At 40.0% G+C, this 12216-nt stretch overlaps 2 protein-coding genes across 6 annotated transcripts; both read right to left on the bottom strand.

Moving 5' to 3' along the window:
• Positions 1-597: 597 nt before the first annotated feature.
• On the bottom strand, positions 598-4956 carry gra (granulito). 4 transcript variants are annotated; one of them, XM_043261094.1, is made up of 7 exons: positions 3634-4956; positions 2683-2762; positions 2427-2467; positions 2239-2314; positions 1998-2107; positions 1821-1876; positions 598-1692 (listed from the first exon to the last, which is right to left on the bottom strand). In XM_043261094.1, exons 2-7 carry the CDS (start codon positions 2753-2755, stop codon positions 1683-1685), a joined length of 366 nt encoding a protein of 121 aa, XP_043117029.1. In that variant the 5' UTR covers positions 2756-2762; positions 3634-4956; the 3' UTR covers positions 598-1682. The 4 variants fall into 4 exon arrangements, with proteins under 4 accessions (XP_043117029.1, XP_043117027.1, XP_043117028.1 ...); XM_043261092.1 differs by having other exon boundaries at positions 3645-4956; XM_043261093.1 differs by having other exon boundaries at positions 2683-2759; positions 3645-4956.
• Positions 4957-5109: 153 nt separating this feature from the next.
• On the bottom strand, positions 5110-9545 carry rbm12bb (RNA binding motif protein 12Bb). Of its 2 annotated transcripts, none has more exons than XM_043261091.1 (2): positions 9492-9545; positions 5110-7361 (listed from the first exon to the last, which is right to left on the bottom strand). In XM_043261091.1, the coding sequence occupies exon 2, from the start codon at positions 7337-7339 to the stop codon at positions 5432-5434; it is 1908 nt and encodes a 635-aa protein (XP_043117026.1). In that variant the 5' UTR covers positions 7340-7361; positions 9492-9545; the 3' UTR covers positions 5110-5431. The 2 variants fall into 2 exon arrangements, with proteins under 2 accessions (XP_043117026.1, XP_043117025.1); XM_043261090.1 differs by lacking the exon at positions 9492-9545 and adding an exon at positions 9072-9325.
• Between the last annotated feature and the right edge of the window lie 2671 nt (positions 9546-12216).

Genomic DNA, 12216 nt, shown 5'->3' with positions numbered 1-12216 from the left:
AAAGGGGGAGTGATTAAAATAAATCTATCTGTAAGGGTTACCAAGCCACTTCAAGGCTTCTAGGACACCAAAGAGTCTTTATCTCCAAATGGAAAAAGACTTGGCACAGAAGCAAACAACATTTCTCCAAGACCACAGCAACGACTAGTCACGAAAGAATGAAGGAACTGCAGGCCTCCCTGGCATAGATAAAGGTCAATGTTCATGACATCATTATCAGAAAGGCCAAAAAAAAAAAAAAAGGCATCCGTGGAAGGCTAGCAATGAAAAAGAACGAGCTTAGTAAGGCGGATTTGAATGTTGTGAAAAATGTTCCGAATTTATGACATGAAAAATGGCAATGTATTGATGTAGGGATGCTTACAAGTAATTGAGAGAAATCAGTGAAGAAGACGATCCAATGCATAGAAGTAAGCCCATATCTGAATGGCTCAAAAAATAAAAAACATAACAGTGGCCTAGTCAACATCCTGAATTGAACCTAAAACGAGAGACAAGGTGTTGGATATTTTTTCTTCAATATAAAATAAACCGTATGCATTTACTGTAGCTCAAACATACGCATAGAAAATATCAATAAAACAATTAAGCAGCATGTAAAAGAAATGTTTCTTTACTGAGTGTGTTCAGTGGAATGAATCCAATTTCAAGTAGAGACAATGAGTTGACAAATGACAGTGTGATACAAAAAAAAAATAAAATATTGCCTCTGCCCAGATGTGCAAATCAGGGTGGGTGGGGGGATCCTTGCATAAGATCCAGAGCAGTCTAATATTTTAACATTTTTTTCTAATAACCTTTAATAGGATTATAATACTGAAAAGGCTACAGTACTGTAACAAAGACTTATTTGGTGCTCCAATCCACTTCACAGCAATAAAAAAAAAAAAAAAGACATGCATATAAACAATGAAATCTATTTATGTGCAATGCCTGTGAGTGAAAATAGCTTAAATTAAAACAATTTATTAAAAAAAAAAAGCTTATCATTACCCATCCCCAGGTTCAATAATTGTCAAAAAGATAATGATTGTTTAGCTTACCAGTCTCATTCTCTCTGTAATGTCCAGCCTTAATATATGGTTAAGCAAAGTTTCCAACCGGACTCTCTGGTAGTGTACATGTAACTCAGGCATATGAGATTGTCAGAAGTCAGTCTATAATTTAAAGTGCACTTCAATTCCTTAACACTTCAAAACCAAATATCCACAAAAACCGAATTTGAACACCACAGACCATGAAATCTAGAACAATCGTTTTCTAGCAGTGTAGTAACACGACCTACTTTAGGCAAGGATCAGAAAACCTGGTTTTGACATTACAAATGTTTGATAAGGCAAAATCTGAAGCGTCCGGCCAAGAAAAGAGAACGGTTTTACCGTGACAAATTAGGACGCGGGATCTTTTGCAAGGATCAAGGCATCAGTGCTGTCAGTATCATTTAAAACGAGGAATAGACGCGTTTTAAATGGGTTTTTAGAATTAGTAGTTTTTAGTATTAATGTCAGAAAACTTCTGTTTTCATTGAAATGCTTAAGATGAAAATTTTCAGTACCCTTCATGGCCATAAATGTTAGCGTTTTAACTTTCCTTTCTTTTCCGCCTGGTCCCCATGCAGTACGGTTTTAGGGCAATTAAAAAAAAAAAGAAGAAGAAGAAGAAGAAGAAGAAAATTCCCCAGATTAGGCAGCCCTATAAAAAGAAGAAGTTTAAACGGATAAACTGTTAATCAACCATTAGCAGATACATTCATATGCAACATCAAATAATGTCCAATGATTCTCTTGCACTGGTGAAATCAGTTTGACGAGTGCACTTACAAGTCCTCGTTGTTGTTGTTGTTGTTGATGAAGTATTCAGGCACAACATTTGTTCTCTAGATTGGGTGAAAAGATGATCATTGGAAAAGTTCAGCAGTGCGTGTTCATTATCACACACCTACAGAAACCATAAAAGCGGGGGGAAAAAATAATTAATCAAATCTGTGTGCAACTCACTCCATTCTCCAAAACAATCGGATGTTCTGGTAAAAACTCAGGCTTCTTCTTAGCCACTGGACAACTTGCCAACTTGATAAGGAAGTCCCGAGTGTAGCAGATTCTCTCGGCTACGGATTAAAAGAATAACAAAAAAGTAATACTTTAACTATATATATCATACGTGTATTGTTGTTTTTTTTAATTTCAGGTATAACTGTCTTCTTGAAACTTTTAGGGAACGTATACTGAAGACGCTTGCCTTTCTTCTTTGGTTGGGCGCTGGTGCTTTGAAGATGCAGGATTTCATAGAATTGCTCCACTTTAATAATGTTGTCCTGTTCACAGTAAAAAAAAAGAGAAAGAAACAGCTACTGCACACACAAAATACACTCAGAGGAAAATCTGCAATTAAATTCCAATGCATGAAAATATTAAAATTGGTCTTACTGGCTTTTCTACCGGATTAATTTCAGCATAGCTTTGAGGCACTGTGACAGAGATGTCCAAAGTAGCACATCAACAAAAACAGAAACACAATCAAACTGGCATCATCTGAAATATAAACCTTTATTTAACCAAGTCAGTTGAGAACCATTTCTCATTTACAATGACGACCTGGCAAGGAGGCACATATTATTATTATATATAATATTAATTTTCATTTTTAAAGATCAAAACCACTGTGAACGTGCACGTTTTGTACCTTGATTTATGTTCAGACGGCGAAGTGGTCTCGCTGGTTCCAGATTTCTGATGATCCTCTTCGACACATCCATTTTTCTGCTTGAGGACAAATATTTCAGCATATTATTTCATGTCCAGCATTCAAAGTAACAAACGCTATTTTAATCATTTGACAAGCGACAGAGCAATATTATAAACCATAAAATCATAAAAATATTTGCTTTAGCATTCAGATCCTCTCCCTAACATTTACTGCTCAGTTCCGAGTAAAGCTTGCCAACTAAAATCTGTAAATCATGATAAATACATGCCGTTATGAAGTCAGGCGTCTCTATCGATATTAGTTTTTTTGATTACATGCACTGGTGGATTACATTAACGTCAGTTTTTTAAAAGAGGCCATATTTAATTTAAATAAATACCGGTTGTTTATAGCTTAGCAACAGGTGTTTCTGGACCTCTTATCACAGTTGGATTGGATAGTGTACAATGTTTTACACCAACATCAAACTGTAATGCAGATGGCGACCAATCTAAGGCAGGGGATGCGCTCAGGACCGTCCTTTTAATATTCAGAAACATGAGAGGAAAAGCCGGTAAATTGTATGACGATAGAAGGAGGATACTGGCGGCTTCCCTGACACAAATCCACAAAATCAATCTCAGTTAAGTTTTAATATTTCGCACGACGAATGCGTCAGGTAAACGTGCTTTGCAAAAACCATCAAACACGTCCTGGTGAACTGCAAAAACAAAGAACGGAACACGCCAATGTTAAATACTGGAAATAAAAGGTGGCGTGAACTTTATCGTCGGACTCAATCGGCATCAACGGTGCTAGCCGCTAGCCACGATGACTGCGAACTTTTCCCTTGATAGTCTAGTTCTCACCACGTAACGGACGCGAATTTGAACTTAGAAGAATTTCACAACACAATTGGTATAAAATAAACGCCAAATTATAACACACCGGCAACTTACAAGTTCTCACGGACTAGTCGTCCCGCCTCGGTCCCCTCGCTGTCTGTCTCCGTCATTTCCAAAACGCATCGATTCCGCCTGAGCTCGTGACTCTCTTCTGTGACTTCATTCTCACTGCGGACGAACTCACGCGGCCCACACGCACAAAATTAGTTTTAAAATGCAGTTATCCACATTTTTCATCGTTGGCTAGTTTTTGAGGGAAGGTGTTTGTTTGTCATATTTTTTTTCTCTCTCTCGGGTCTTTTAAAGACCTGCCGGAGCCAACCAATATTATCCTTATAATAAATCCATGAAATGCTCCGTATCCACCGATAGGAGTCTTACCTTGAGGGAAAAGTGTAACAAATAGATGTTTCCTCGTGCTTCGTGCATAAAACGTTCATCAGGGAAACCCGTTTCACGATTGGTCGTGTGATATGTAAGCATACACTAAAGATTTTCTTTATAGGTAAGTTACTGGTGCTTAAACTTTTTTTTTGTGCTTAAATTACCCGTTTACCTCGTGAAATGCGCAAGTGGCGTGTTGTTCGCATCAAGGTGTAACATTTATTTACCTGAGTGTTAGTGTATTAACTTATACGCCTAAGGCTTTGACTACCAACCTGCTGAGCAAAGCCAGCTTTAATTAACAAAGGCTTATTGTTGCCTTTTAAACTGCTGTGTACATCTTACCCAAACCTTTGCTTTGGGTTCACGTGACCTTTGCACGGGCCATCCTGACCCCACTTACCTGCAGTTTGTTACAGCACTGTGTCCCGCCACCCTTTCATTACCTCATGATAGTAAATAACACTGCTACAAAAAAAGTGCATACTAGCATTGACTATACCTGTAATTTGCGGCACTCTAGACAGCAAAATCTTTTTTTGGTGCTCTTCGCAAAGCATGGAGTGCCAAACTCCCTAGTTACCTCTACATAATAGCAATACTGACCATGTCCAGAACTCATACCTTCTCCTGGTCCTTTTTAAGCGTCACACCCACACAACTATGCTTTTTTTTTTTATTTCATCCATTGTACTGTAGTGACCTCTAGCGGTGTCTTCCTTCTCAGTCGAGCACGTGATTGTTAAAAGCCGTTGTGGATAGGGGTGTATTTGACTGCCTGCTGTTAAGTGCTGTGGTTTGAATCACCTGGAAAATGATCCAATGACAATGAGTTGAACACATTACAGAACAGTCTTGGTGAGGACCAGAATACTAATAATCTCTCAACAGTACGTTATGGTTGACAATATGGAGTAAGCATCGACTACATAATTTATAAGCATGCAATATATAAAATATTTTTTTATTAAGTCAGGCTTATTGAAAATTGCAATGAAACACATCAAGGAATTGACCGCGAACCACTGCAAGAAAAAGTCAGAATGAAATCAGAAGAACAAACAGATGCATTTAATAGCATTAAACACGAACTGACAGTTTATCAGGTTGTAGAAAGAAGCTTACAATATTGCTATGTTAAATAGATTCTTTAAGAACTGTTTTTATCTGAAAACAAAATATACTGGTGATATTTAGTGAAATCTCAAATTGAAGTCATGACTCGGTGGGGAGAACAACAGCACAAATAATACTGAAGTCTAGATACTGTCGCATGCATACAAAAGCACTATTTTCAAAATGTCAAGATATAAAGCATCAGCCTAAATTAAAGCAGTGTTTCGTCTGCAGATTTATGAAAAGCAAGCAAATTCACTTGTTAAATCGGGTGAAAAAGCACATACAACTTCAAATAAATGAAATGAGAAAAACATGAAGACTGTAGTCCAAAAGCATATCTACACAAATAAAATCTGAATTTTCCTGGTGCCAATAGGTCGTCCATTTAATTCTTGAAGAGCGGTGAGTGCCTCTCCGTGGGTTTCGAAAGCTACCTTTGCTGAACGTTTGGGAGCTCCATTTCTATCATACAGCAAGGAGGCAGAACCTGGAATCACTCTGTATCCATAGAAGAAGTCATAAATCTCATCGATCCTTATCTGAGAGGGTAAATTGACCAATTTAAGACAAGTCGGGCTGTCAAACTGTCGGTCAGGCGATCCGTAACACTGACGTCCATTACCATCTGGTCCCGGCCCAAATGCATCATTGCGGCCAAAATTAGGCTCAAAGCGATCATGACCTCCAAAACCCTGCCGCATATTGGGCAACATCTCACCATCATCTCGGGGCATCTGGGTGTTCAAAAAATGAGGACCGTCGTTGAAAACCTCTGCTTTCTGGAAATTCCTTTCTTGGGGGCTATCCATCAACTGGTCATTGATGCCAAACTTCTGCATCTGGCCCATCGTTATGCACTTAAGCATTACTTCGGATCCAAGAAACCTCTGTCCGTTTAGGGACTGTGCCGTCATGGCCTCTTTCTCAGACTGGAAGATCACCAAAGCCTCACCGAGCCCAGCTCCTCTTTCGTCCCGCAATAAGACAACCCTATCCTCCGAGAGCGGAAATCCGTGAAAGAAGTCCATGATCTCCACCTTACGAACGTCAAATGGGAGATTGCGCACGTAGAGACACCTCAACTGTGAGTCAGGATTGTTTCGTTGAGAGTGTTGCGCTTCCACTGAACGTCTCAAACCTTTTCCTTCCTCTCTGGAGTCAACAGACGTTTCCAACAAGCTGACCATTTTCTCCTTGGAGATGGGCGTCACGTACACTACCTTGTTCATCAACATTTCCTTATTATGAGCCAAGCCAGCACAATAGTCTGTGAGACTTCTAAACACCACAACGGCCGATCTGGTCCTATCATCCTTTTTTTGGGCAAAGATAATAATCTGATCATCTTTTAAAGAAACCGGATGAAGTAACACCCTCAGATTTCTCTTTTCAACCACGTAAGGCAAGTTCTCAAACATGACGCAGTACTCTTCGTGAGAGGGCGATTGCGACCTAGACTTGTAGGAAACAGGAGATCGAGATCTCGCCCGGTCCAAGGACGCTCTTTTCCGACTGTCTGGTTTTATGAGACCTCCTTCTGCCACCCATAGCTCCTCGGAGCATCTTGTTATTTGGATATACCGTGGTCCCATGTATTCTCGATCCCTCTTCAGACCTTCGATTGCATCCTGTTTGGTAGCAAAGCGCACAATGCCCTGTCCGTTGAACTGTCCTCTGGGGTTTCTCAAAAACATAATATCGTCAATCTGCAACCCATCGAAAAAACTATAGACGTCATCCTTTGTTGCAGAGAACGGCATCCCTGTCAATTTCAGATACACCTCATCTCTCTCTGATGCGCTCCCTTCTCTCTGATGTCGGGTCTCAATGAATGAAGATAGAGAAGGCCTGTTCCTCATCTCTTGATGATCCGGCCTTCGTATGTCTGCTCTCGGGTCCTTATTAAATTGCAGAGGACCTCGTTCCACAGAAGGACTTTTGACAACCTCCTTGTACATGACCCTGCTTTTTAACTCGGACCTTCTAGTGCTTTCCTCGAGAACACTCTGCATTTCTGACTTGCTACTCAGGAGCAAGTTGACGGGAGAGCCCTTAATGCAGCCCCCTGAGCGAGTCATCGCTCGTCTCGCATCTTCATCAGATGCAAATATTATGAAAGCTTCCTCAAGCTCCCCACCAACTATATGAACCCCACCATCAGGGATTCTGAGCCCAGTGAAGAAATTGCGAATGTCCTCAGAACCAGCCGTGATTCTGAGTCCCTGTAATCGGATGACCACAGCCATGATGGAGCACACACAACAGGACCTGCAGACAAAAGGGGCACATATAATAGCGTTATCGCCGACTCAACTATTGCCTCCATATAACAATATTCAAAAGAGATCCCAACTGTCATTTTCAAACCAAGGTTAAACTGCAAAGTTAGTGAAACCATCTATTTCACAGCCCAAAAAAAAAAATAAAGTTAATAAAAATAGCTAACTACAATAGCTGCCAGTCTACAGCAAATACTAAACATCCAGAAATACAACTTTTCACATCTTGTTTCACAAGATTCACATTAACAGGAAATGCTAGTTTTACAGCCATCTACGTCAAGTAATATGAACTCCATTACAACTTAAACGTATTACCTACCGCACTATCAGAGAAAAACTACATATCAGTTTCGAGAACTTACAGACACCACGACTAGCATCCATAGAGCTAAAAGTCAGCTCATTAGCTGTAAAATCATTTGTACTTGTAACAGCAGACAGTGGCATGAACTCATTAAGTTTTTAAAATAATGAGGCACTTAACATGAAGCTCAAGAGGCAATTGCAAACTGCACAGCCACCAAACCCAATAAAACAACTGTTCAATACACCGAACAAACTATTCCACCTCACTTCAGTGCATTTGAACTATAAATGCTTTTCAATCAGTGATTGTCAAGAAGGGGCCTGAGCAAACTCAGTTTTGCAAAACTATTATTATTTACATTTTAGAGGTTAAGCCTTTTCTAGATGGAACATGAAGGAAAGAGACAGGACAAAATGAGGAAACAAGACTGGCAGAGAACAAAATTAACCATACTTAAGTTTTGATTAAATCGTGTTTAATCATAGTTACGCCATTACAGCAGAAGTACGAAAAAATGCATTCAAATGCACAATTACCCGCCTTGCATGAACTTAAAAGGGTGGGAACCACTGCTTTAAATGCAAACAATGAGACTCAGAAATGCAGTTCACCCTCGAGCAAATTAACACACACAAAGCTCACAACACACGCTCATCCAAACTGTGTAGGGTCAAATAAATTATAACTATTTTATATAAACCTCTCCTGTACGAATTTAAAAGCAAAAACTCAAGTCTTGGGGAAAAAATCCAGTCTTGGGGAATTAAATTCGACTCCCAAGTCCCAACGCTAGAGACCATCCACTAGGAACAGGCGTATTTTCAGTTGCAAAACACATAGGAAATAAAAAAGGATGAAGGATGAAGTCTTCCGTCGACTTTACAACGAAACATCCCATTTTGCTGCAGTTTAATGTAACCAACGCACGACTGAGCTCTCATTACCACCCCACACAAACCTTCTGCTTTCTCAAACCATACATAATCCGTGCTGCACGCCTTTGTTAATCAAAACAGTGAACGACCATAACATACTGGTTTTCGACATACACCTCCGCAGAACCTCCCGTAAAGTACTTGCTACGTGCGGTGAACCGTGAGCTATCCGCTTCCTGGAGGACAACTGCGCCAAAGCTAAGTTAGCATTCACGATCATCGTTAAGTTTAGCCAAACCAACAACCCAGCGGTTTCGACCAGCACACTATACGGTTACACACAGTTTACATAAGGTAACATCCCTCGACATAAAAACCACAGTCAACTCCGCAATAGCTGAAAACATTAATGAAAACAAAGGGTGCAGCCGTCTTCGGTGGTAACGTTATCATTAATGCTAACTTAAACGTGAGAGGCCCACAATGTGACGCGCACGGTATTGATCGAACTTACACAAAACAAAGGAGATACAAATCCTTTCCAAATATTAAAGAACGAGAAATTAAATCGCCGCTCTGCGGTGTCGTCTGTCCGATTCCCACAGCGACTGAGCAACCGTTTCGCTGGTGTGACGGCTAAAGAAAGGACGATACGCCAGAAACTAGAGCATCCGCGTCTCCTCCACCGCCATCTGCAGAACTACGGAAACCCGGAGGCGCTGAACACTCAAACTCAGATAACGCTCGAAACATACAATGGACGCCTGCGTGTCTGACCCCTCGTGCCGTTTACCGTGAATAAAGTAAATAATTCAAATAGATACATTTACAAAACATATCTCGATTTAATAGCCCTAAATGCACCAAGCGGCATAACCAAGTAAAACGCTTAATGTGACCTAAACGAGACTGGTCAAGATATAGAGACAATGACCTTGACACATATCTCTAATTTGGTTGTCCTGTTGCACAACCAAACGGCTTCATTTATCTTGGCTCCGCCATTTAAAAAAAATTATGTAGATATAATTTTGAAACAATTTGGCTTCTTATTTTTAGGAGAAATAATAATGAAACATCACGTCGAACTACTCAGGCCACTGGTCTCAAACTCTTTTCCTGGAGGGCCACAGCTTTACTGAGTTCAGCTCCAACCCTAATCAAACACACCTGATCCAGCTAATCAAGGTCTTCAAGATCACTAGAAATTTCCAAACAGAGTTTAAGACCACTGACTTAGGTAGACCATTAATTTTAGCCTTTTTGACGCTTTTTCTGTCTTTCAAATCTCTGGACATTTACATCACATCATGAATTCTATATTTTACTATATTATTACAATATTTAAAATATCACATATTCAAATCTGTTTTGACGTCGTCCATGTATACGCAGAATCCATGCAGGACCTGCTTAGTTGGTAATAACCAGTATTTATTATTTATTAGGAACCTTAAAGGAAAGTAAACAATTCAAAATACTAGGAAAATACAGCTATAAGTTCTTCTCTTAACCAAGATGGCAAATCTGAATTTCAGCATTTGTGAGATATGTTAGGTGCTTGTTTCTCAGTTAGCGCAGTAACAACCAAATGTCACTTGTTGTCTGGCTATTTACATGCAACCTTATTTCAGAACGGTCCTGTGAGCAGATCCCTGTAAACTGAGATGCAACAAAGGTTTACTGATTCAGTGAACACAATGATGCCCTCGCTTTAACCTCTGCTGGGCTTTAGACATGATAAAGGAGTTGTCCTGGTTACCATGGCAAGCTGCCAACCCTGCCTGATAATTATACTGAGCAGAGTACTGTGGTTAAAAAAAATCAGAAAATCGTGAACTAGTAAGTACAAATAAAATACATAATCAAATACAGCAAATGCCCAGTATCCAAACGTATGTCATTAGGTGGGACACGAAGTGTCGAATTTTCTCGACTCGAAAAATACCGTGTTTAGACAGACAAGGCCATTAGAAGATAGCAACACAACATCAGACCTGTAGATCGATCATTCATTAAATGCGGGTCTTGAGGAAAGGAAGAGGTGCAGCTTTGCTCAGTGGGTGTTAATATTTTTGTAGGGGGCTCTGTCCGCTGCAGGGCACCACCTGGAACTGTCAGGATGTTTCCAACTGGAAACAAATGAAGCCGAGAGCCAGGGCCTTTCGACTGAACACGGAGATAAAGACAAGCGATGACCCTGATCAACAAGGCCCGAGTACTTGAGCATCCACGATAACAGCGCTTAAGTGAAAAGGCTGTCTTTTTATATTTCAATCTTTTTAACAGCCTGATTTAACTGAAATTGCCAATACATTTGCTGAGTAAATCATTGCTTGTTCTCTATAGGCTCATTCTCCACACACGCTGTTGCAAGTCAACCACGGTGTGAAATGAAGAGACAAAGTGCAGATCAAAATATCGAGCCAAGGACTATACCAATGTGGCTTGAGATGTTAGTTAGTCTAGTTATCTGCCATCATGATTAGTAACTAACCAAACGACCTATTTTAATTGCATCTGTGGCCTCGCTATGCAAAGCATTTAACAATTTATTAACATGAAATGTCTTTTAAAATACTTTATATGAGCAATGGAAAACAATGCAGGTTTAACGATCTGAGTGATACTGAATTCATTCAATAAGCTTTAAAAAAAAAAAAAAAAAAAAACGCATTTCAGTATATAAATAAAAGCTAGGTTTTTATTAAGATAGTGCTGAATACAACAGATTGAGAATTGCATGTTAATAATGATCATAATAATAATAATTTCTGAAGAAAATGTGAGTGGTGCTTGCCGTGGCAAAACTGCGCCCTCAGTTGCTAGGGTAAATTGGTTGGTTGCTAGAAGCAGCTTGGTAGCTCACAATGATGATACACTTGTCACTATGAATGATATAAACCAACCCCATGTCTATGACGTTCCGATTTAAAGATATGCCCGTTTGAGTCGGGGTTGCTAGGGTGTTTTAATGGTTGCTAAGGCATGGATAGGAGATGTCTATGATGACTCAGGATTGGCCGTTTGCTGCCCTGAGTCAATCGCACCCACCCCCAGTCTCTGTGATTGAAGATATGCAAGTTTGGATTGGTTGCTAAGGTCATTAAAAATAGGGCGTGGCTACGAACAAGTACTTCATGATCAAATGAGCCCACCCCATGTCTCTATGACGCTCTGATCCAAAGATACCCATCTGAAAATTATAATGGCAGTCTATGGAATCTGTTGCTAGGCGCTCTAAATGGTTGCTAGGGCGTGGCTTGACACCTTCAAGTGATTCAGAGACTTTGATTGGTTCGCTGAGTAAAACGAGCCCAACCCCACCTTCTATGAATTTTAAGCAAAGTTATATTGATTTGCAAAATTCCTATGTAAATTAAAGTAGGAAAAACACATGTGCAGTTTTACCCTCACCATAGTAAAAAGTTGAGGTCTCTTGCCCCCAGGGGTAAAACTTTTACCCCACTGTGTGGTATGTTCTCGCTAGCTTGATAAAGTCTTATCTGGTGATTTACAATGCGATAACGAGTCAAAGTTTGGCGCAATTTAAAATATGTACGAAAATCGTAATCGCTTAGCACATCTTTCCACAATACCCCGCACGATTTGACGCCGTTTCAGGGTGTGTGGCAAAATCACTAGTTACCACGCGCGTC

This window comes from Puntigrus tetrazona, chromosome 16 (genome assembly GCF_018831695.1).
Source record: "Puntigrus tetrazona isolate hp1 chromosome 16, ASM1883169v1, whole genome shotgun sequence".
In the NCBI taxonomy this organism is placed as follows: domain Eukaryota; kingdom Metazoa; phylum Chordata; class Actinopteri; order Cypriniformes; family Cyprinidae; genus Puntigrus; species Puntigrus tetrazona.
The sequence above is the reverse complement of the archived record's forward strand: the minus strand, read 5'-3'. Positions and strand labels throughout refer to the sequence as shown.

What these genes read in the sequence shown, in the direction of transcription:
- rbm12bb (XM_043261091.1), bottom strand. Translation starts at nt 7,339, where the DNA reads ATGGCTGTGGTCATCCGATTACAGGGACTCAGAATCACGGCTGGTTCT.
- gra (XM_043261092.1), bottom strand. Translation starts at nt 3,700, where the DNA reads ATGACGGAGACAGACAGCGAGGGGACCGAGGCGGGACGACTAGTCCGT. An exon ending in CCGTCTGAACATAAATCAAG is followed by an intron (nt 2,468 to 2,682) that starts GTACAAAACGTG and finishes TCTCTGTCACAG; the next exon opens with TGCCTCAAAGCTATGCTGAA. An exon ending in CGATTGTTTTGGAGAATGGA is followed by an intron (nt 1,877 to 1,997) that starts GTGAGTTGCACA and finishes CACCCAATCTAG; the next exon opens with AGAACAAATGTTGTGCCTGA.